Below are 22,873 nucleotides of genomic sequence, written 5' to 3' on the forward strand. Positions count from 1 at the left end.
CATGGGCCCCTAAGCACACACACAAAAACACACTCTTCATAGAGGGCTACTGCAGTTCAGAACAAGACATGCAGCCTGAGGCAAAGGGTGCTTCATAACACACACAAACTGCTCACTGCACTTGTTTTGACTGCAGAATTTCCTATCTCAGTGGGTGGCAGGGTTTTTCCACAAAGGTGAGGTTGGTGTGATGCCGTACCCCCACATAACCGTTAACATACCTGTTTACTGCCTTTTTTGTGGCAAGACAAGTTTATTTATATAGTACATTTCAGTAACAAGGCAATTTAAAGTGCTTTACATAAAACATTTAAACCATTGAGAGAAAAGAAACACATCATAAAAGGATATTTAAATACAATCAAAAACAGTTATGAAAAAGCTAAGAGAATAGAAAACAAAAATAAGCTAAAATAGAATAAGACAGGCATAAATACAAGAATAAAAATTACAGTGCAGTGTAAGAAATTTATTATTATTTGATTTAATCAAAGGCAGTGGCAAACAGAAAAGTGTTCAGTTGTGATTTAAAAGAACTGAGAGTTGCAGCAGACCTGCAGTTTTCTGGGAGTTTGTTCCAGATATGAGAAGCATAAAAACTGAACGCTGCTTCTCCATGTTTAGTTTTGACTCTGGGAACAGAAAGCACACTTGTCCCAGACGACCTGAGAGGTCTAGTTGGTTCATAACGTAGCAGATCAGAAATTTATTTTGGCTCTAAACCATTCAGTCCTTTAGAAACCAACAGTAGTATTTTAAAATCAGTTCTTTGACAGACAGGAAGCCAGGGTAAAGATCTGTGGCGGATGGAAGAGCAGCTGAATATAATGGAATAACATTGGCCAAAACTTTTACACCAAACCAGTGATTAGAGGCTAATTTGGAGCAGAGAACTTCCAGGTTCAGAAAGGACTTATCTAAAATTGAAAGGTTTTTTAGTTTAGTACAAAATTGGGGGCTAAGTTTCAGTTAAACAGAATCATAAAGCCACTCTTCTATCCAGGTTTAAAGTTAATTGACAGTTTGGCACAGCCCATCCACTGATGAGGTTTAATGTGTTAATAAGACGTAGATTTTGTAAGCAACATGCAAACTCCGGCAGTCACAGATGAGCAAACAGATTATTGCTTATTTTCTCTCAAAGGATTCCCAAACTCTTTCACACACCGTGGCTTTGTAATTTTCAAACATTTCAGGAACAGAACAAAGAGACACAAATTACTGTGAAACAACAAATGGATCATAACATTTATTAGTAAAAAATTGGTGATTATTAGTCATAATACAAAGCTTAGATTCTTAATTACACATTTCCCTTTTTAATGCCATTCAGAAAGTATACATTTAATAACAGTTTCATCATTCTAACTCAAAAAAACAAAGACTGAATCTCATTTTCAAGTGTTTTATATTCCCTTTTGGCTACTCGGACGTTCTATTTTAGTCCCTTTTTGGAGTGTGAGACACTTCATTATTTCATGGAACAGTTCATATCAATGCCCCTTCTGTCTCCATTATCCACCTGATCCCTCTGATGGGGTCAGACTAAGGACAGAGATTTTCCATAACTCACATTTTCAAGGTAGAAAAACCATCAAAAGACATTTTTTTAAAAACTTCAGTTTGACTGGTAGCAATTATAACATTCTACAAATGTGAACCACAAAAAAGATGAAGTAGAGAAATATGACTATTCATTCCCAGTTATTACAGCACTTCATTCGCTGTGATGACTTTCAATTTTTCTTATGCCACGTGACTTACAAAATAAGGCTTAGAGTGCACGCACACACGCACACACACACACGCACACACACACGCACACGCACACACACACACACACACGCACACACACACACACACACACAACACACACACACACACACACACACACACACACACACACACACACACACACACACACACACACACACACACACACACACTCCAGAAGTGAGATTCAGCCATGGTTTTATACAGTACAAGATAATATAAAGATAATACTACTAATTTGTGACAATGCCCTCGTTCCCTAAATGTAACAATTAAACCAAAGTGCCACATTTCTTTGAGCGATGGATGTTAGTTATTGTTCACATATAATGAAATGATAGAAACCTTGAAATTAAAATAAATGTTGATGTATTAGAATATTCAACAGCAAAGGGAACGATTAACTTGATAGAGAATGCCCATAAAAATTTCTAGTATATTCAATCAAAAGAACATATCCCTGTGATGGTGTTTTGATACCATGTGCTACTTGAATGTTTTATTGCCACAGCAGGATATACGAATTAAGTTCCATAAGATGTAAGAGGTAAAAATATAAAAATTGCAGTATAATTCAGAGATGATTTCAGATTGATTTTGCAGGTTTACCAAATCATAAACTCTTTTCTGACTGTGAAACAGAAACTATTCCAGTCCACTTGTATGCAAATCTACCACTTAGTTGTAAAAATAGAGATGCGTTTCATTCTCGGCCTGTTTAAAGTTAAACTTTGTTGCGTAGTGTAATTGTCTGATTGCTGGTTTAGTATAAAATGACAAACTTGCTGAACATTCAGTAACTGGACCTGTCACACGGCCCCTGCTGTCATTGTGCATCTGAAGCACAACATTCAGGAAAAATGCTGTGATATTTCCGCTTGATGGACCCAGCGACATCTTGAGGACACGGCATCACAGGGAGTCGAGGGGGGCCCAGACTCAAGCCTGACACCTCAGTCATCAGCTGCTTGTTCACTCCCACATCAAAGCCTGTGGATAACAGTAAAGCAGTGTTTTTTTATTTGAGCATGTTGACATATATACACATACATGAGCACATAAATCCATACAAATATACATGCAATTAGATTACAATATGCTCTTTTTTGTTTTCTTTGAACATATGTATATAAAGTAATACATAGCTCTAGCCTTGCGTCAGTTCACTACTTTGTTGGCATAAATGGGAGAACACTAACCTCTATACTCACCGAGTGTTATGGCATAACTGATAAGCTCTTGAATCTTGAACTGCTCATGGAAAAGAGATAAAGAAGTTAAGAAGAACCAAAACTGATGCAAAATATCAGGAGAAACTAGGAACAACAACAGAGAGATGTGCAGTACCTGTATGGTCCTGGCTTGGACAAGATCGCCTTTCTCGAATGCTGATATGAGCTTGTTGACATGGCATCCTAAATAGTTATACGTGCTGTGGGCAGAGAAATTCATGATGTAAATAACTGTTTAGAAGAGCGAATGAAAGGAGCCAAAGACATCACACACTGACCTGCCAACTGCTCCTTGGGTTCCCATAACCAGACCTGCTAGAAGTTGCTATGGCAAAATAAAATAAAAATTGTTAAAGGATGACTCTACGGATGAGGTCAGAGTCACAATATGTCATGGAGTGGGAGAAAAACAGCTGACCTCATCCACGCCGTAGAGGACTGACCAGCGGGCCAGACTATAGCTGACACATTGGCCACAGTCCATCAGGTTAGTCCCGGAGAACTTGACGCCTCTGAAGGCAGGAATAACCTTATCAATACCTTCCAACACGTCTCTTGCCAGCACTAAAGAAAAAAAACAACACATTCAGTATGCCATCAGTAAAGAAATCTGACTTTCAGCATGCAGAGATGTAAATGGTGTGCAAAAGTCAATCATCATTGGCACTAACCGTTCACACCGGTGACAGCAGGGATGTGATAATAATAGAAGGGCACATCTGGGGCAGCTGAACTCACTTCCTGGAGGAATGTCCTCAACGCCTCTGAGGCAGGATGAGAGGGAAAAGGAATGTGGAAAATTCACAATATTGATATTAAAACAAAGTTTGACAAAAGCAGTATTGACATGTGAATGAAAAGTGAAAGTGCATGCTAGGCTGCAAACATTTTCACTGTACCCGACCCCTTAAAACCCTTCAAAAATGTGCTTTTCCCACTGAAACCATCACATACCTGCATTGCGGGGTTTGAAGAAAGATGGGGCAATGACTGCTATCCCATCAGCCCTGATCTGTGCTGCATGGTGAGCCTGGAGGAAGGATGAATATGGCGAGGACAAACAATAAAAACTACAGCAATTTGCAATCCGCAGTCAGTTATTTGAAATGTCTGAATAATTTGAAAAATAATCATAAAAATTGAGATATTTTTGATTTTGCAGTTTGTATGGTGTACTAGCAAGGTAGGACTGCTTGAAAGTGTGTTTGAAAGAAAAAAAATACTGGTGATACTCAACTCATGGTGTTATTTTCTAATTCAAGCTCACAATTGGCTGAATATAGATGAGAAACTTATCTAAACTTACTAACCAACGGCTTATCCCAGCAATGTACCATTATTCAACAATCATACAGGAAAAAAGCCATTACATTATATATAGAAAAGGAACCAATTTCTTTAATGACAGAGGCCTCAACAGAACAAAATTCAATGTAGCTACAACAAATGCTGAAAAAGACAAACTGTTTTGGTCGCTATTGACAAAGACGTCCTCTGGGAGAATAAATTAAGTAGACGAGGCAGGCTGACTGATTCTGGATCGATCATAAAAAAACAAAACACTTCATCACATAATACCTTTAGCAATGACCTCCACATCAGAATTTAAAATGTTCTTCTAATGAAATTACAGTAAATATGATGATGGAGGAGGTAGAGCAGGTCGTCCACTAATTGGAAGATTGGCGGTTTGATTCCCGGCTCTTTCAGTCCACATGTCGAAGTGTCCTTGGGCAAGATACTGAACCCCAAATTGTGTGTGAATGTGTGTGTGAATGATTAGATCCTCCTTATGTGCAGGTTGGCATCTTGCACGGCAGCCTCTGCCATCAGCGTATGAATGTGTGTGTGAATGTGGCTTGTAGTGTAAAAGCGCTTTGAGTGGTCAGAAGACTAGAGAGGTGCCATATATATGTTTGTAAGTGCAGTCTGTTTACCATTTAACTTGCTTGTTATGTGATGACACATAATCACTTCCTTTATTTACGAAAGACTTAGGAATATTGCGAAATTTCATAAAGGTTGCTCAAGAAAGTGGGGTATTTCGAAAAGCCCATCTTGAATGAGTCTCACAAACTGACGCAGGATGAAGGTCTGGTTTAAGAACTGCTGCTTCATGACTTTTAACTTGGGACTAGAGACATGTAGTCTAAAGACTAGAAAGACAAAACTTTGATGTTTTTTCCCAACCACAGAGCAACACATATTAAAGATATAATATGAAGAGTAAAATATTAAAGGAAAACAAGGCTAAGCCACTTTCATAAGCGCAGTTGTAGAAAACTTTTGTAGAGATGAAGTTGGGTCAAACTTACTTATTAACTTTATTTTAATTGCAGTGCATATAAAAGCACATATGGAGTTTAAATACCATTCAAACACTGTGGACTGAAAAAGATAAGAGCTCTGAGCGAAAGTGACTTTGGAGAAAACTTTGCATTTGATTCTGGAGGATTTAATGTGATGCTGGTTAAGTCTGAGGTGAAGTAAAGCATGAAAACCTGTACTAGTTTGGAGGGACACGTTAACTTAAACTAAAAGAGAATTTCCTTAAAATAAGCTTGATTTAGTGAAGTAAACCTGGCTTCTGATGGGTAATCTTGCTTCGTAAAACACACCCTCTGGTCCTCTTGTGAGTCATGTGTTGTGTTTTTAACCTTCACATCAGGACAGGTGACGTAAAGGCAACAACTCACCAGTTCTTGGGAATCTTTCAGACTCATGCAGCCGACATGCACAATCACCTGATCCATTCTGCAGAGACGTGCACACACATGCAAACAAATTTCACAAATTATAAACTTTTTTTCCCCTTCTGCACTTAAGACTCCAGACAAAGAGGCTGTGCTGTGCCATGACTTACTTTCCCTTGGCTTTCTGACACCACTCCTCTGCCAGTTTCTTCCTCTCTGCAACACTGAGAGACATACTCTCTCCGGTCGTGCCATTCACTGTAAGCAAGTGAAGTCTTATTTACATAGAACTTTCCACATTACAGAAGCATATCTTAAAAAGAATGTAAATAGAACAATCTGACCTAAATCTAGCTCTAATGAGTCAATGGTCACTCCCACAACAAAATTAGACATTACAGTACAATATTACATAAAAAAATACACAAAAAACAAAGGAAACATAGCAAAGCACACTGATTAAATGGTATATAGGAATAAAAGAATTATAAAACCAACAAAAAAGAGCTTAGCCTACCCGGCACTGTCAGACTCTCAGTGAAGGAAAAAAACACATTTTTTAGCCAAAAAAATGGAAGAAACCTCCATTTTTAGAGAAATAAACCACCAGGATGGCTGATTGTGCAATATATGGCCAGACAAAACAATTTCATGGGTAATCAGCAGTAATGCAGACAATGACAGAGAAATGAGAAAGCACAAAGGTCACACAGATATCCCACAGTAACTAGTATGTAAATGAAGTGTTAGTGAACACAGGGAGAAGCTTAGCGCGTGCGACAGGAATCAGAGAGTCACGTTTGACAAACAAGAAACGCTGACTAGCCTTGATCAACGCAGGGAAAAGAGCAGACTTTATTCCCTCACTGCATCTAACGTTTGTCTGTGTTTCTGTTCCAAGGGCAGAGGCTAAAGTGGAACTAATAGATAGCATGCAGACCTTAAGATAAAATAAAATGGTTTTGGCAGGAAGGTCAGATACAACTGTTAGCTGAAGAAAAACACATTAACTATGAGGACAAATCAAAAGTTTAAAGGTCAGTGTGACAAGTTTTATCTTTTCCAAAAATAATTTAAATGATGGAAGTAGTATAAAGCAATATTAATGATTCATTCAAACATCTCCATATAGTTTGGTATTAGCTCTTTTAATTGAATTGGGATTATGGGGTTAATAAAATGTAATTGGGATTATATGTAATTTTATTAAAAAGGCTGGGGTGATTTTATTGAAGGTAGACATAAAAACAGGGACAATTGATTAAAAAATGTATATATTCTTCTGAAGAAACTAAAGCTGATGAATCATACAGTAAGATGAGACATTTTTCTTCAACAGCCCTTTTAGAGTTGGGTATCAACTGATTTCGTTTCATTTGGACAATATGGCTAAAAGGTGATTGGGATTAATATTGAGAGAATTGTTAGCTTTAATATAGTTGCAGGTGGTGTTAATGTAGAAACAAATGCAATGCAAATAATTAACTGAATAAATCATTTTTGATGATTTATTAATGCTTTTTTTGTAATAAAAAAGACTTAAAGATTTTGCTTTTGGCTACTGCTTACTGTGCCATATAACACTGAGACACATTTTTCCAAGAAAACTGAGGGTATTCAGGTATTTAGAGTATTTCTACAGGTCTTGTCTTGAAATGAATAGCAGATGTGGACACATGAAGCTTCATGGCTGATGATACACACATAAGCATGTCTTCATGCTGTATATTAGATGCAGGATTGACACTGTTTCTTTTCCTTCCTAACTGAAAGAACAATTTGCTAAAAGTTGCCTTAGTTTTTGAAGGATTTATTAAAAGATGTTAAATACAATCTAAAACTAGTCTGATTGGACAATTTAGGTTTGTTAACAACCCAAACTGACTACATTTCATTGTAATCTGACCCAAAATTGCAACTTTTTTCTTTTTAACCCGAAAAGAGGGTTAACATGGTTAACTGAGGAGCAACACATTAAATATGTTAACAAAAACATGCCATATCATCAGGGTTGATTCAGATGGAGACACAGACAATGACAAATATCAAAGGAAGAATCCACTTGTAAACTTACCAAATATATTATTAACACCTTGCTTCTCTTTCAAGTAGTCAACATAAGGTCCGATCTCTGATAGCTTGACTTCCCTGTTTTGGGAAAATGTAAAAAATAAAGGCCTGCACATTTGGCAAACAGAATACCTAACATGCTACAGTACTCCAGATCTACAGGAGAGCAAGAGGGCCACAGATACCTCCACACTCATTCCTCATTTTTAACTTTGTTACAGGGGACCACTGGCTGTTTTCACTCACACACCAAACACATCATTCAGTGCTGGACTCATGGAAAAACAAGCAGACAGAGGATGTGGTTTCTATAAGCTACTTACCCTTGTGTGGTGAATGGCGTAAATGTGGCTGCAACCAGACCTGTCAGCTTTTTGTCTGCAGCAGGAGCCATGACTGACATTATCTAACAAGACAAAATATGCACAAATACTGCATCATATACCAGCAGGCTACACGGATTGTAAGCATTAAGACATATATTGGGTTTACAATGACCTATAAAAAAGAGGGAATTACGAAATTCCGTCGAAGAGTGTAAATTTAATCATTACAGTGTCAGCTTACCTGTTGAAGCACCTTTCCTTCACTGCGTTGTGCACATGAATTGGATTTTGGGGGGAAGAAGGTTACTTAGTCAACTTGTTTTCTGCTTGTCAGGGATGTGTTGATGTATCTGTCATGTGAACCCATCCAAGCGTCAAGTGACACCGCAAAGCTTCATGGGAAATGTAGTTCCTGATTAAACACTGTGGGGAAAAAAACAAGACAAACTTTGGCATCCATTTGTGAATTTCAAAACACACAGTTGAACTCGTTTGAACACGTCACCTGCGTCTTCCGACTGGTTTCTCCACTCATTGAGAGCTTTATTTGTCTGTTATTCTTTGATTTACAAAACATCAACCTCGCCTTCAAATGCCGTCGAAATATATACGATACAGTTATGTGCCGGCCCACTCACGGTGCAACCAATGGGTACACAGAAAGAAATAGAGATTTGCTATAAATCCGTGTAAGTACATATCATACATTCATCCCTATAACCAAATAACTGAAATTTTACGTTTTATAGAGGAAGGGCCATGTCAAACAGCCTAAAAATTGTGTTGTAAGCCTATTTAAGATTTTTTTTAACCCACGTAAATGATTATCATAAATTTAGCGTTACTTTATTGAAAAAAAAACACTTTATGTTACTTTGTTACGATTACTAGACATTATATTTCGTTATTACTACAAATGACAGCACTTGGGTGCGCCAAATGTTTTTTGTACCTATTTATGACCTAAGCGCGGACTGTCAGGTACCTCCTCCTCGTGTAACACTTGGTGTAATTCCAGCAGAATCCATTTAACAAAGTGCTATGTTTTGATTATATGGATTGTAACTCCATTTATAGAATTGTACTCTGACAATGTTTGCGATGGAGTAGCGATTTGTTGAAACCCTGAACCAAAGTGCAGCCTGACAAGCAAAACTCAGGGAGCTAAACCTTCCAGGAAGCGGATGTTGTTGACGTCTTCATTGTAACGGCATCCGGTTTTTTTTCTAGGCAGGCTAGCTTAGCGAAATAGCAGCATACGGTGAAATTACCCACAACAACAACCTGAAAGACAGAAAAGATACCGCGGTCTGGTCCTCTGCTAAACAATGGACGCGTTTTTTTGTCAGTTTTTGTTATTTTGTCAGTACGTCCGGTGTCACCAGCTGGGCGAGTTAGCACAGCCGGCTAACTGGCTAATTAAACCCTAACAAGTGTTCGGCTGCTTGTCTGACTAGCTGACGAAAGAAACCTGTCAAGAGGAGGAAATTATTAACTTATAATCTAAAAAAAGGCTTACAGTTGACACAACAGAGTGATAAGAAGGAGCCGGTATGAACAGGAGCTTCAAGGACTGCGGCTGTGACTGCTAAGTTAGCTAAATTGCCTGTAACGTTAGGTTGTTTGGAGTAAGTAAACGATTTTACAGACATACAGATAACACTCGACGTTACTGGCTTGGATATATAGTGTCGTCTTTTAAGATGACAGTGGTTCTTGTTAACTGAAAAGCCTAGAAGTTGCCTTGGAAATGTAAGCAACTGGGAGTAATATTGGTGTAAATGTCATATTTAGCTGGATTTCTTTGACTTAACGGGCTTTTCTTTATGGCAGATTTACATGTAACGGTCGTTATTTGCATGTCAACGTGTCGCACGTCCTGTTTACAGTAGTTTAGGTCCGGTTGATCAGCCCAGAAAAGTAAACAAGTGTGACAGACCAACCTGCTCACAGCACTTGAAACAACTTTGCACTACAACTAATGTCTGGTACATCTCTATTTGTTAGACCTAGATATCAGGTTACTTGAAATAACAACATTCCTTTTAAGTATTTAATTGCTCTAGGCGCACATTGTACTTTGACTCATAGCCTTGTTTTTGGTGGTGCTGAGAAACAGATGGAGTGGAAGCGGCCAAGACTGAGCAACAAACTAGGAATATTTCATGTTGCTCTTTCTAAACATTGATGATGACCTTTTAGGAAAAGCAAACAAGTGTTGTAACATGATCTCAGAGGTAAAATGTTGATAGGAAGGGTTAGGTTTATGTTTCTTTAGTGTTCATTTTAATTTTTTATTGTGAGCTGTTTGATAAGGGTAGCAGGGATGACTTTGTATTTACTCAGTGACTGACTGAGAGCCAAACCATAGTTGTATGTGCTTTAATTTTACCCACCTACCACAATGCCGCCTGCACTGTTCATATTGATGCTGCTTGGAGCATTATGCAGCTCCGGACAGGCCATGTCAAGGGAGGAGAAGCACAAGTTGAGGTGAGTTGAGAATAACACACAACATCCTCAGAGTATAATGTGAGAATGAAACATTTTGTCCTCCCAAAGGACTTCACGCATGCTGATTTGTCTCTGTTCTCCCCTCACCAAAGGAACCAAGTGGTTGAGATGTTTGACCATGCATATCAGAATTACATGGTAAGTTCTTCAAAGTTACAGGAATTTCTAGTCGAACAAATTTAAATAAGTGGGACTTTGTTCTGTTGTCTTGATATCTGAGTTAGTTTAAGACCTGTAATGGTTAATTATCAGTCCATAATTACACTTCATGGCATTTGAATGCATTAATGTCAGTCCCACAGCAAAACAGAATTATGAACATTGCTTTATTCATAATAAACACCCCAAGTGGCTTTTCTAGCTTTTTTCATGTCGGCATAAGTCATATTGTGTATGTTTTAAGGTGGCTTGAGGTCTAATTAGATCGAGCCAGCCTCTTGAGGAACTCACAAAATTGAAAGTCAAAGCATGAAGTAAAGAAGTGTGTGTTTGTGTGTCGCCCAGGACCATGCATACCCAGCAGATGAGCTGATGCCTCTAACATGCAGAGGAAGAGTACGCGGGCTAGAACCCAGCCGAGGTGATGTAGACGACGCACTGGGAAAGTGAGTAGTATCTGACTTTGTTCCTTTAGATCTAATGTATTAATGGAGCAATGAAGACAAGCCCTCAAACATTATCACACATGTGTAGGAGGTGAAAGATGGATGCAGATTGTGCTTGCATAATAACCATCATTATGTTTTATTATTTTTCCACATCGTTAACTCTGGTAAATAGTTTTGATATCTCTCTGCTAGGTTCTCCCTGACCCTCATAGACACTCTGGATACACTTGTGGTGAGTATTATCATGTTTTTCAAATACAAGTGTCAAGCCTCTGAAGTAGAAGTGATGATGAAATTGCAGGAATGTAGTATTTATATTGTATAGGAAAATTATCCCATAGCATTTTGCCTTGCATAACACTAAAATGTCCTCTATAAATGGTAGAGAGAAATGTCAGTGTTACTAAATAAAAATGAACAAGGCCCTTGATTAAATATTTTTGGGGTCAATGTGTTTAATTAAATTTTTTGAACTGAAAAAGTCTATAATTGAGGCCGATTTTTACAGTCATGTACTATTTCTCACTGCCAGCTTTTGAACAAGACAACAGAGTTTGAGGCTGCAGTGAGGAGAGTCCTGTCAGATGTGAGGCTGGACAATGACATCGTGGTGTCCGTCTTCGAAACCAACATTCGAGTCCTTGGGTGAGACTGGACTTGATTTTCGACACACAATTACTGTTAAGAAATTGCTCATGTAATCTCACACGTTATAGTAACAGTGTTTTTCGTGCAGGGAAGTCCAAAAACGAAGTAGCGAGAAGAAATCAGTGGGTTGTTTGTACTTTAATCTTAATGTGTGTTTGATTTGTGTATGTATGTGTCCTCAGAGGTCTTTTGGGAGGGCACTCTATGGCTGTGATGCTGAAGGAGGGAGGTCAACACATGCAGTGGTACCAGGATGAGCTCCTGCATATGGCCAAAGACCTGGGCCTCCGACTACTGCCGGCGTTTAACACCAGCAGTGGCCTGCCTTACCCCAGGGTGAGATAGAAATACACACATTCGGACCCAAATGCTTCATGCTGTTGTTTGGGTCGTAGCAATTGTTAGGAGGGTGAATGAAAACAGACCACCCCCACCATGTTTTATCATATATGTATTATAAAAATAAATACTTGAATTGACATACATGCGTCCATGGTTGAAATTTGCCAAATTGACAGTTACATTTGTTCGCAGCAGCCTCTCAGATCATGACTACATATTTCCATTTTCTGCTTCAGTGCTCCGCTCGCAGCTGTCACAGCTTTAGGTGCACACATTTTCTGGCTGACTGGTTTTCACGCACAGTCTCATGCAAACCAAATGTGACTCGATAAACATATTTTATCTCTCTTTGTTTCTGTTCAACAGGTGAATTTGAAATATGGTGTCAGGGGTCCTGAGACGAGAACGGGCACAGAAACAGATACCTGCACAGCGTGTGCAGGGACCATCATCCTAGAGTTCGCTGCCTTAAGTCGCTTCACTGGGGATCCTGTGTTTGAGGTAACAAACTGTCATCAAATAATCAGATTGTCCCGCGCCTACATCAACATGTTGTAATTTAGTGGATCTTTTTAAAAAGCAGATGTTTACATTTTCATCTCTGTCTAATTATCTGCAAATACTTTGACCACATTGTTAAGAACAAAACAACTGAAAATATCAACCATCATGATGTTGGTTTACCACATGAATCAACAATGTTATTAGATTTATGTGATTGTTTAATAAATCATGAGACAATGAAGTAATATATATTTACCAGTCATCCAGCCTAATAGTAAAATAGATATTATAAATCATTTTATCTGTTGACTTAAATAAATGAACGTATTTGACCTTGGATAATTATTTATAAGCAGAACTGCTTAAATACATAAACTTCCATTTGTGTTTGCGGGTCTATTGGGATGTTTCCTAAGGCTAACTTTTAACATATGAACACACCCCAGCTGTCAAAGAGCTCTTGAATAGTTAGAAAGCCTTCAACTATCTGAGTAGATATGAATCAGCACTGAACAGCCGCACCCCTCTAGTGACTAATCTTGGTTTATCTGCAGTTTAGGTTACATTTAGTCTATTTAGCTTTTTTGAGATCAGGTTGCAGAAACTTTATTTTTGTGAAACCACCCTGTTGTTTGACTACACATAATGTGAAATACAATATCTGTTGTGTATTATTCTCATTCTTAACCTTTTAACCTCATTTCACTGCTCATGTGTGTATACTGTATATAGATGATGGACTTAGTGTAGTCTGTTAATAATTTTAGACCAGGAAAGGAGATAACAACAGTTAAGCCTTCTTGACACTGACCAACCGATCACAAAGATAATACAGATTTTAAATGTAGTTTGTGCCAAATATCACACACTCAGTGTAATTCATTAATATTGGAGCTCATTCACGTCTCTTTATTAGAAACCGTTTCCTGCCACTTCCTTTTTAAATGGTGAAAAACAGTTTATGCAGATTTAAAAATCGCTACATAATCAATTATAGATGTAAACCTCAAGCTCTTTGATTGGTCGTCATTTCCCTCTGTGCTCTCTGCTCACCCCAGTCATCTGATATGCTGGTGTTCACCAGGAATCACTGTGACAAAGATATGTTGTCTTGCAACTTTTTCGCCACATCCCTGTCTTCTTATAAGATATGTGTTAGTTGAGACAGGAGATTTTTTTTTAGCTAGGCATAAAATATTTGCATTTAAATAGCTTATTTAAAACCACTGGAACATTTTAAGTACTAAAACTTGCATATGTGGCAAACATATGAAAATAAGCTAAACCTAGTGTTGCAGCCCATTTGTGAAGTAGCTGTAACACTATATTGAACAAATATTCTCTTTTTTGCTTGTTGTTCAACCTGCCTCAACCTGAAAATTTCAGCTCCTTTTCTATTTTATTTGCATGGATTCTTGTAAAAAAAAAAACCATATATATTTGCCTGTGCTGTGCTACAATGTTAGAGTCTGGGACTGGATCATTTCCTGGCAGTGGTAGGCTGCTGAACAAGCACAGAGTCAATCACTGTAATCATTCTAACAGCGGACAGCTTCTGCAGATTGATTTTTATTTTTTAAATCAATAATCCACCCTTCCTCACACACACGCAGGCCCATGCCCGCAGAGCCCTGGACTTCCTGTGGGAGAAGAGACAGAGGAACAGCAATCTGGTCGGAACCACTATCAACATCCACTCTGGAGAGTGGGTCCGCAGAGGTGAGAGAGAGGGGAGAGTGTGGAACTGAGAGGAGGAAGAGAAGGGAGAGGGATGACATTACGATTAAAAAAGAGCGTGTTTGTTTGAAGATTCATGTTGTCCTTAACAGTCATGTATGATTTTCCAGACAGCGGAGTAGGAGCAGGAATTGACTCGTACTATGAATACCTGCTAAAGGCCTATGTCCTCTTGGGAGATGACCAGTTTCTGCAGCGCTTCAATATTGTGAGGACACACACACACACACACACATACAGAGAGTAACTCAATGCCTCTCTATCTGCATAATAGCATTTTGTCACAATGGCTTCTCCTACAAAAGACAGTATTATACTTTTAAGTTGGCACATTTCAAGATTCAGTTAAGTCCTTTGGCTTAGAGCACTCATAATATTATGTTTAAAAAAAAAAACTTGGATAAATGCTTTATTCTTAACCAGACAGGTATTGGTTTATTTTTGTATATTTGTTTGTGTTTTGTGCTCTTTATGTCTGTTCTATTCCATGAAGCACCATATCGTAAATCCTTCCACTTTGTATGTCCCACTTAGCACTATGCATCTATAATGAAGTACATTAGCCAACCTCCTCTGCTGCTGGACGTCCACATTCACAAACCTCTGCTCCCTGCTCGCACCTGGATGGACTCTCTGCTGGCCTTCTTCCCTGGACTGCAGGTCAGATTGAATCATGTGAATGAAAGCGTTTGCTGTCTCTATTGTCTTGTGCCATTTCAGTAACTCTGTACATACTGTTTCATACTCTACGTGTCCCAGGTGTTGAAGGGGGATATCCGTCCGGCCATCGAGACTCATGAGATGTTATACCAAGTTACCAAGAAACACAACTTCCTCCCAGAGGTAATCTGTCTCTCTTTGTGTCCAACTTAAAATACTACTTCTCGGGCATTAACTGCCACACAATAAATGACTTGGTATAATTTTACTGTTGACTCAAATAAACCTATATGGCTTGTGTTGCCAACCAAAGCTGTTTGGAAGTGAACAGGCTTGCATTTTGTGCGACACAGCTGCATTTGAGCTTCGTCTGTTCTAATTACAACCCTGGAATAGTTTCCTGACCCTTTTCGTCCTTCTCTATCTATCCCCAGGCCTTCACTACTGATTTCAGGGTACACTGGGCTCAGCATCCCCTGAGGCCTGAGTTCGCAGAGAGCACCTATTTCCTTTACAAGGTACTTCATCGAGGAAGGTTGACATCATGCATACATTCTCTTTTCAGTGTCACAGTACAGAGGTAGATGACCATTATAGTGCATCTTTTTTTTTAAATGTTAATTTGCTGCTTCCTGGCATTTGACCACCATCTCAAGTACACCAGACAAACAAAATTTCAGAAACACCATCTCCATTTCTGCAAGTATTAAGCAGCCTCCAGCATACAGACCTTTAATTAGTGTTCATAATGATCGTATAATGATACTTTGCCTTCAGCAATCTGATGTCTTGTAATAAAAGTAATGAGGGAACATAATATAATAAAATACTTGAGATAATTTGTCCAAGGAGTGTAATTTACACCTTCGTGTTTGACCTGATTTCACCCAAACTTTCACAGTTGATGTGCTGTCCTCTGTTATGATTACACCACTGACTGTCCTCTCACTCTCCCAGGCCACAGGAGACCCTTACTACCTGGAGGCAGGTCGCACCATCCTGGACAACCTCAATCGCTTTGCTCGTGTTCCCTGTGGCTTTGCTGCCATGAAGGACGTGCGCACCGGGAGCCACGAGGACCGGTGAGAACTCAGAGTATTTGTTGGATGATAGACTACTGAACTGCAACTGTAGACACACTAAGACCTGCTTTAAATACCGTCAGATGATGGGTTGTAAAGCATGATATGTAAAGCATGGTTTGTTATTTATATCTTTCAACACAGAGAATTGCTGATATGATCTACAGTAAGCAAATATTGTGAAATATCTTGTGTCTGTCGATAGGTCAGGTTCTACTTTGTAATGCCTATATTGATTATTTGATAAAAATACAGATGTTTTAAACCTGTCCCTTTTATTGTGCCACTTATTTTACTCTCTCCCCTTAGGATGGATTCGTTCTTCCTTGCTGAGATGTTTAAATACCTTTTCCTGCTCTTCGCTGATACGGAGGACCTGCCTTTTGACGTGGAGGACTATATCTTTACAACTGAGGCACACCTGTTGCCTCTGTCCCTTTCTACAGCCCCTCACTCTTCATCTATTCCCTCAAATAGAACGGTAATTGTCATGATAGATACTATAATTACATCTGACAAAGTGATGAAAGCCTTTACGCAATCCAGTTTCTAACGGAACCTGTCATATACTCATGATACCTCAGTCAGAGGAGGAGCTGGACGACTCTAACTTTGATTGGACCTGCCCGAACACCCGCCTCCTGTTTCCTGACCCCGCCTTCCCTCGTAACCTGAGAGAACCAATCCGTAGCGCCGTGGACAAGAGCTGCCCCCGCCCCGCTCCTTACCGGTATGCATACATACAGATGTTACCAGTTTACATATACTGTAACTGCATTTATTGTTTTTTTTCCCCCTAAATTCTGTATCTCTTTCATCAAATTCCCCCTCCCCCCATGCAGGGAGCCCGGCATGGGCCGTCCACCCCTGAGGGCTCAGGACTTCATGGCAAACAACCCTGAACATCTGGAGCTGCTGAGGAGGATGGGAGTCAGTCTCATCCACTTGAAGGATGGCAGGGTGCAGCTGGTACAGCACGCTACGCAGGTAAACAGTTTAGCAACAAGAAAACAACCACATGTTCTCATTAGTGGCTAATTGTCATGAAAAACACAACATTTATGGCTGAAATAATGATGTTTCTTAACAGTGTGCCACACCTCAGCTTTTTCCATGTATCTAATTACAAGGGGCGAAAATGACCGTAACTCATTGTAAAAAAAAAATACCACAATAACGTTGCCCATGATGATTATGTATTGCGCATATGTGTGCCATCATTTAAATGTAAAACAGCAAGAGAACATGTTGTGATAGTGGTGCCAGTGTACCAATAAGGAACTGCATGAGCCAATATAAATTGGTTGACATATTCTTTGTTCCAAACTTGCAAATTATGGTGTTCTTTCCATCCAGACCTTTTTAAAATTCTCTTTCTTCCTCTCCTCTCCTTCTCTGGCACACCCACACCTAGGCGGTGAGCGCGGTAGCTGCAGAGGACGGTGTGCGTTTCATGCAGGAGATGATGGAGCTGTCGAGCCAGCAGCAGAAAGAGCAGCTGCCTCCCAGAGCCATTCAGATCGTCTCACATCCATTCTTTGGCAGGGTTGTGCTGACCGCTGGCCCTGCACAGTTTGGCACCGACCTTTCCAAAAGTTCCACAGGGGTGAGTGGGTTTTGTATCTTCACCGAGCTGCCAGGTCTCAAACGGGCACTTAACTGTCCTGCTATGTTTTTCCTAAGAGAACCACTCACTTTTCCCCTGTATTTTTGAGAGAGCACTTCCTCTCACAGAATATTTTCCTAATTCAGACTGAAGGAAATATAAGGTTTCAGCCCCAGGAGATACTGCAGTATAATACACCATAATTTTAAAACATGTTCCTTTTATTCTTTGCAAGAATTCACCTGTTCTGCCTCCTCTCTCCTGTGTGTAGGTACGAGGCTTTGTGACTGTGGCTGAACCCTACAGTGGCTGTACTGAGATCACCAATGCTGATTACGTCCAAGGCCACATTGCCCTGCTCCAGAGGGGTCAGTGCATGTTTGCAGAGAAGGCCCGACATATCCAGAAGGCTGGCGCCATCGGAGGCATTGTCATTGGTGAGTGCAAGCAGCTAATGACTCAAGACGGAAGATATCAACGCAGTGACTAGATTAGGGCTCGATAAATGGATTATTTTGTGGACAGCCAGTGGAATAAGTCCTGTACATTGACTGTATAAAAAATATAAATGATGCGTCTCCACTTCCTGCCGCTATGCAAAAGTGAAACCGAAATATCTCCTCTCTGGGAGCTGCCATCTTGAGTCAGGTGGCAGGGTGACAACCTGTGGGACCCCCCCCTCCCACTGCCTAATGGAGGTTTGACAGCAGCTCTCACAGCTGTCAATCATGATGTCACACCATCTTTTTATATAGTCAAATAACTAATTAAAAACATTTTTCAGAAAAATGAGCACTTGAACAAACATCAGTGAGATAAGAACTACCTAAAATGACAGACACCGTCTTTGGGGAAAAATTTATTTGACATGTACTTTTCTTAGTTTGGTTGATGTCCTAGCCGCTAACATGGAGGGGCGGGACTTATGACCTATACTGCAGCCAACCACCAGGGGGGGATTGAGATGTTTTGGCTTTACTTTTGTGGAGCTGTCATGATGTCCATCTTTATATACAGTCAATAGTCCTGTACATTACATGATGACCGAATAATAAAGTGACTTTCTCCTGCCGCAGACTTCTTTAAGCTTAATGATAATTTAAATAATAGTTATGATGATGATAATAATAATAATAATAATCTTCATCTGTATTGCACCTTTCTTATCAAAATCACAAATTTACAATGAATTATAAAGTTAAAAAAAATTAAAATGTCAATTTAACTTGTTAAAGGAATAATAATAGTCAATAGTTAATTGATTGTTTGTCAGTTATTATAATGATTAATTTTCTTCTTCTCTTGCTCCCTTCTATTCCTCCCAGACGACAACGAGGGCAGCAGCAGTGACACTGCTCCCCTGTTTCAGATGGCCGGAGATGGCCGCAGCACGGATGACATCACCTTGCCCCTCCTCTTCCTCTTCCACAAGGAGGGCAACATCCTGCTGGAGGCGCTGAAGGAGTACAGGGAGGTGGAGGTGCTGCTGAGTGACAAAGCCAGAGATAGAGGTATGATGTCCCACATATGCTTTCTTAATGCTTCTCTCTCTCTCGATACAGTAAGTTTGATCACATCAGTGTACTTCTATCTCTCCACTGACTGAGCCTCATTATGTGCTGGGCTTCATAAAATAAAGATGAGGTATAGGGATTCAGGCATTATTCTGAGTTTTTAGAGATCATGACTCATTCCAAAGCCACTCACCAGCTGTGGTTATAATGCTTGATGGTGGAGGTTTTACACCTTTATCAATACTGCATCCTCATCCTTCTCCTCTTTTTCCTCATTTGCCAAATCCCTGTATTCCCTGTGTTGGACTGTAACGGTGCCTTTCCTCTACTGTCTCTCTTGGTTTCTCTTCTGTTTTTTGACAATCCTCTCACCTTTTGGATGAGCAGCAGCCATATTCAAAGGTAAACCTCTTCCTGGCAGCCTGATTGAGGGCAGTAAGTATTCTCTTCTTTTCCCTTCTTTCTTCATCTCTTAGCCACATTTGCAGCCTTTCCTTTTCCTCTCTCAGTTTTCAGTCCTTAATGCCCCTTATCTCTCCACCCCTCTTTTTCTCATGTTGCCCTCCAACCACAGGATTCTGTTTTGTGTTTGATGAAGAAGCTTAGTGCCATCGCAGTGGTGTGTTGTTTGTTATATTCCCTCTAGGAGCCCAGGAGCATGACAGCTCTTAATGGTTTTTTTTCTTACTGGAGCAAACCAGTTGTTGTTACATATTGCAAGGCTGGACTGAATGGCAGGATTAGACCCCGCTTGTAGATTTCCATCTAAGTTCAGTGTATTTAATGTTTAGACACACACAAAAAAACTCTTAATTTGTATGTAGTCAGTTTGTTTTGATTTTATCTACATTTACATTTATATATTCAGTTTGCTAAGAAGCTTAAACAGAGACTATTATCATCATAAGTAACCTGCTGTACCTTAGGAGCTGTGAGGGATTTGAGCAGAGATGCTTACAGGACAGACACTCGACCACTTGATCAATCCTTTGCTTTATGACTTGTCTTTTTTAACCACAAAACCAGCCTTGCACCATAGCCTTCGCACAGCTGTACATGAATCATGTAAGCTTTGAAGTTATTGTCGTTGCCTGTTGCAGCTGTCTCCTGTGTATTCCCTCAAATGTGTAATTAAAATCACTGACCCGTTTCTTAACACATTTACAATACGCAGAGAAAAAAGAGGCTACATTTTTAGAAATTATAACACATCAAATATTTTTTTTTTCCCGAACCAGATTTGCACAACATTGACAGTGCAACTTCTTGCCAGATTTCTTTCCTCAGTTGACTCTCGGTTTGGTTGTGCAGCTATGTGAGAAAGGCTTTATCCTGTGGGAAACATGACTCACCATCAGCATCGTGCTGTTATAGTTGACAGCCCCTTGATGAAAACTGTTCTATTTTTGACTGAGAATGGCTACCGGCGGGCATGTTGTATAGATTACTGACTGAGGAGGAGGAAAAGAGCTTTGTGTGTTTGTGTGTGTGTGATTGTGTGTGTGCGTGTGTCTTGTATATCTTTTTGTATGGAGCAGTTCAGTCTCACACCACTGCTTTCTTTTCAGGTGTGGACGTGCAAGAAGCAGGGGAGGATTGCCAAACTGAGGCGACAACTCCCGCCTCCTTTTCACCTACTAGCCAATCGCAAATGAGCACGGTGGAGCTAGACGAATCTGCTCCTGAGGAGGTTCCTCCATCACAGGAGGAAGTAAGTCCTGTAGAGGAAGACACTAGTCCGGCAGAGGAAGTTAGTCTACTGGAAGAGGAAGCTCGTACAACAGAGGCAGAAACTGATGTGGCACAGCCTAAAGAGGAGAAAAACTCGAGAGAGGAGCCCGAGGGCGACACAGACTCCAGCAACCAGTCAGTGGATGAACTGCTAGCTGATTGGCGGGAAGACTTGGAGGCGTTCCAGCAGATGGAGAAAGATGAGCTCTGACAATTGTCTGACATGTCGTGCCCTGTGACTGTGGTTTGATCCCGCCATGGGAAGAAACCTGGAGGGAGCGCATCTTCACACGTCACCAGCCTCAATCAAACACTGATGAACTGAAAAGAAGCAGAGGAGAAGCCTTTTTTTTTTTTTTTAAAACATCAGACATGGTTAAAAATCAACTTTTCATGACTGCTTCTTCTCTTGCCCTCTACGGATGGCATCAAGTGCCAAGGCAGCCCACATACTGTATCTCTCTGGACCATAAGGGAGTCCTTTAGCCTGGTAGATGATGGATGAGAGACCAGGGTTCTTACCTCACTTTCTCATACAGTTTCTGTTTATCTGTCATAACAAACCCTAATGAATGACATGGACCAGACTGTATGTGTCAGCGTCTCGCTTTCCAACCCAAATTATTTCTCACACTGTCGTTCTCTCTATGCATTTCTGACTCCTTTAGCTCAAATGAATGCTGGTCCAACGACTACTTTCAGACTAATTAATCCATCGACCAATTTGTTTTATTTAAATGTGATGACTTATTTGTGATGCAACATTAACTGGTTTCAGGGGTTCGGGCCTAATCATATGTATACATTGATGGTTAACTGCAAGTTAAGGACTTAATTGAGTTAAGGGTCAGTGAGATTGAATAAGCTGCAGGATCTTTTATGGCTTTATGGTAGACAAACTCAACACCAAATCTATCTGGAGGATATATGAAGTCATCTGTCAATGTAAATATGTATTTGTCAAGATGTATTGATGGGGGAAAAAAAAAAATATAGCGCTGTTTGCTCAGGTTCTGGTTCGACCCACAACCAACAACCTCCGGACCACATTGGGTGGAGCAGACACACCCTCGGCAGTGCGTTGGGGTTGATTACACACCCGTGGATCGCCACAGGAGGGTGCTATATGATTTGTCTGTCATGCTGTAGTTGCTGACTGACTGGAAGGAGCAGAAATAAGCCAATAAGTTAACAAGATGAAATAAATAAAAAATTGAGAGGGGAAACTGGAAAGACTGACTTGATTCTTTGGATTTATGCTGTTTGATTTGGTTTTGATGCTAAGATTTCAGAAAAATTATGTAAAATGGAAGAATAATTATGTTAGTAGGATGCAGGCACAGTTGAATCCAACACAAGTTTCTTATTCGTACTGTAAACCTGAAGTGTTGCACCACTTTTTAATGATGTAAAAGGGGCTTTATGGAATATTTTGCTCATTTCCTGTCCTGAGAAAATGGTAAAAAAAACAACAACAAAAAAAACAACCCAACAAGCTGACTTGCAGAGGAAAGTGGAATATTTGAGTGGAAGCTTGCAGGTTTTATTTTTGAATCAGTTGGCGGACACCCACATAGCTCAGTGAACGTGACATACGTCTGTGGAAAATTCTTATTATGCACCATATACTGTAGAATTACTGTAAGATGTGGTGGAGGAGGATCTCATAGTTTTTAAGAAAAAGCGGCAAATATAACTCAGACAATTCTCTGGTACAAGTAAAAGTCCCGCATTCAAAATGTCACTTCAGTAAAAGTACACAAATATAAGCCGAAAAATGTACTTATTCAAGAAAAAGCAGCAAATATAACTAAAAATACTCTGTTACAAATA

At 39.8% G+C, this 22,873-nt stretch overlaps 2 protein-coding genes across 3 annotated transcripts; one reads left to right on the plus strand and one right to left on the minus strand.

The window, feature by feature from the left end:
* Window positions 1–2,239: 2,239 nt before the first annotated feature.
* Window positions 2,240–8,688, minus strand: npl (N-acetylneuraminate pyruvate lyase (dihydrodipicolinate synthase)). Its single transcript, XM_042415866.1, has 13 exons — window positions 8,600–8,688; window positions 8,336–8,517; window positions 8,092–8,174; window positions 7,773–7,846; window positions 5,869–5,956; window positions 5,702–5,759; window positions 3,960–4,035; window positions 3,677–3,769; window positions 3,424–3,569; window positions 3,284–3,330; window positions 3,121–3,205; window positions 2,985–3,024; window positions 2,240–2,763 (listed from the first exon to the last, which is right to left on the minus strand). Exons 3-13 carry the CDS (start codon window positions 8,169–8,171, stop codon window positions 2,600–2,602), a joined length of 951 nt encoding a protein of 316 aa, XP_042271800.1. The 5' UTR covers window positions 8,172–8,174; window positions 8,336–8,517; window positions 8,600–8,688; the 3' UTR covers window positions 2,240–2,599.
* A 614-nt stretch (window positions 8,689–9,302) lies between these two features.
* Window positions 9,303–22,273, plus strand: edem3 (ER degradation enhancer, mannosidase alpha-like 3). Of its 2 annotated transcripts, XM_042415865.1 has the most exons (21): window positions 9,303–10,587; window positions 10,701–10,746; window positions 11,113–11,213; window positions 11,409–11,448; window positions 11,749–11,861; window positions 12,047–12,200; window positions 12,573–12,707; window positions 14,324–14,429; window positions 14,558–14,655; window positions 14,982–15,107; window positions 15,207–15,290; window positions 15,542–15,625; window positions 16,065–16,189; window positions 16,499–16,670; window positions 16,774–16,919; window positions 17,032–17,176; window positions 17,604–17,795; window positions 18,067–18,232; window positions 19,121–19,306; window positions 19,697–19,744; window positions 20,878–22,273. In XM_042415865.1, the coding sequence occupies exons 1-21, from the start codon at window positions 10,499–10,501 to the stop codon at window positions 21,249–21,251; spliced, it is 2,730 nt and encodes a 909-aa protein (XP_042271799.1). In that variant the 5' UTR covers window positions 9,303–10,498; the 3' UTR covers window positions 21,252–22,273. The 2 variants fall into 2 exon arrangements, with proteins under 2 accessions (XP_042271799.1, XP_042271798.1); XM_042415864.1 differs by lacking the exon at window positions 19,697–19,744 and having other exon boundaries at window positions 9,305–10,587.
* Window positions 22,274–22,873: the final 600 nt, after the last annotated feature.

Source organism: Thunnus maccoyii, chromosome 7, assembly GCF_910596095.1.
Source record: "Thunnus maccoyii chromosome 7, fThuMac1.1, whole genome shotgun sequence".
NCBI classification, from domain to species: Eukaryota; Metazoa; Chordata; class Actinopteri; order Scombriformes; family Scombridae; genus Thunnus; species Thunnus maccoyii.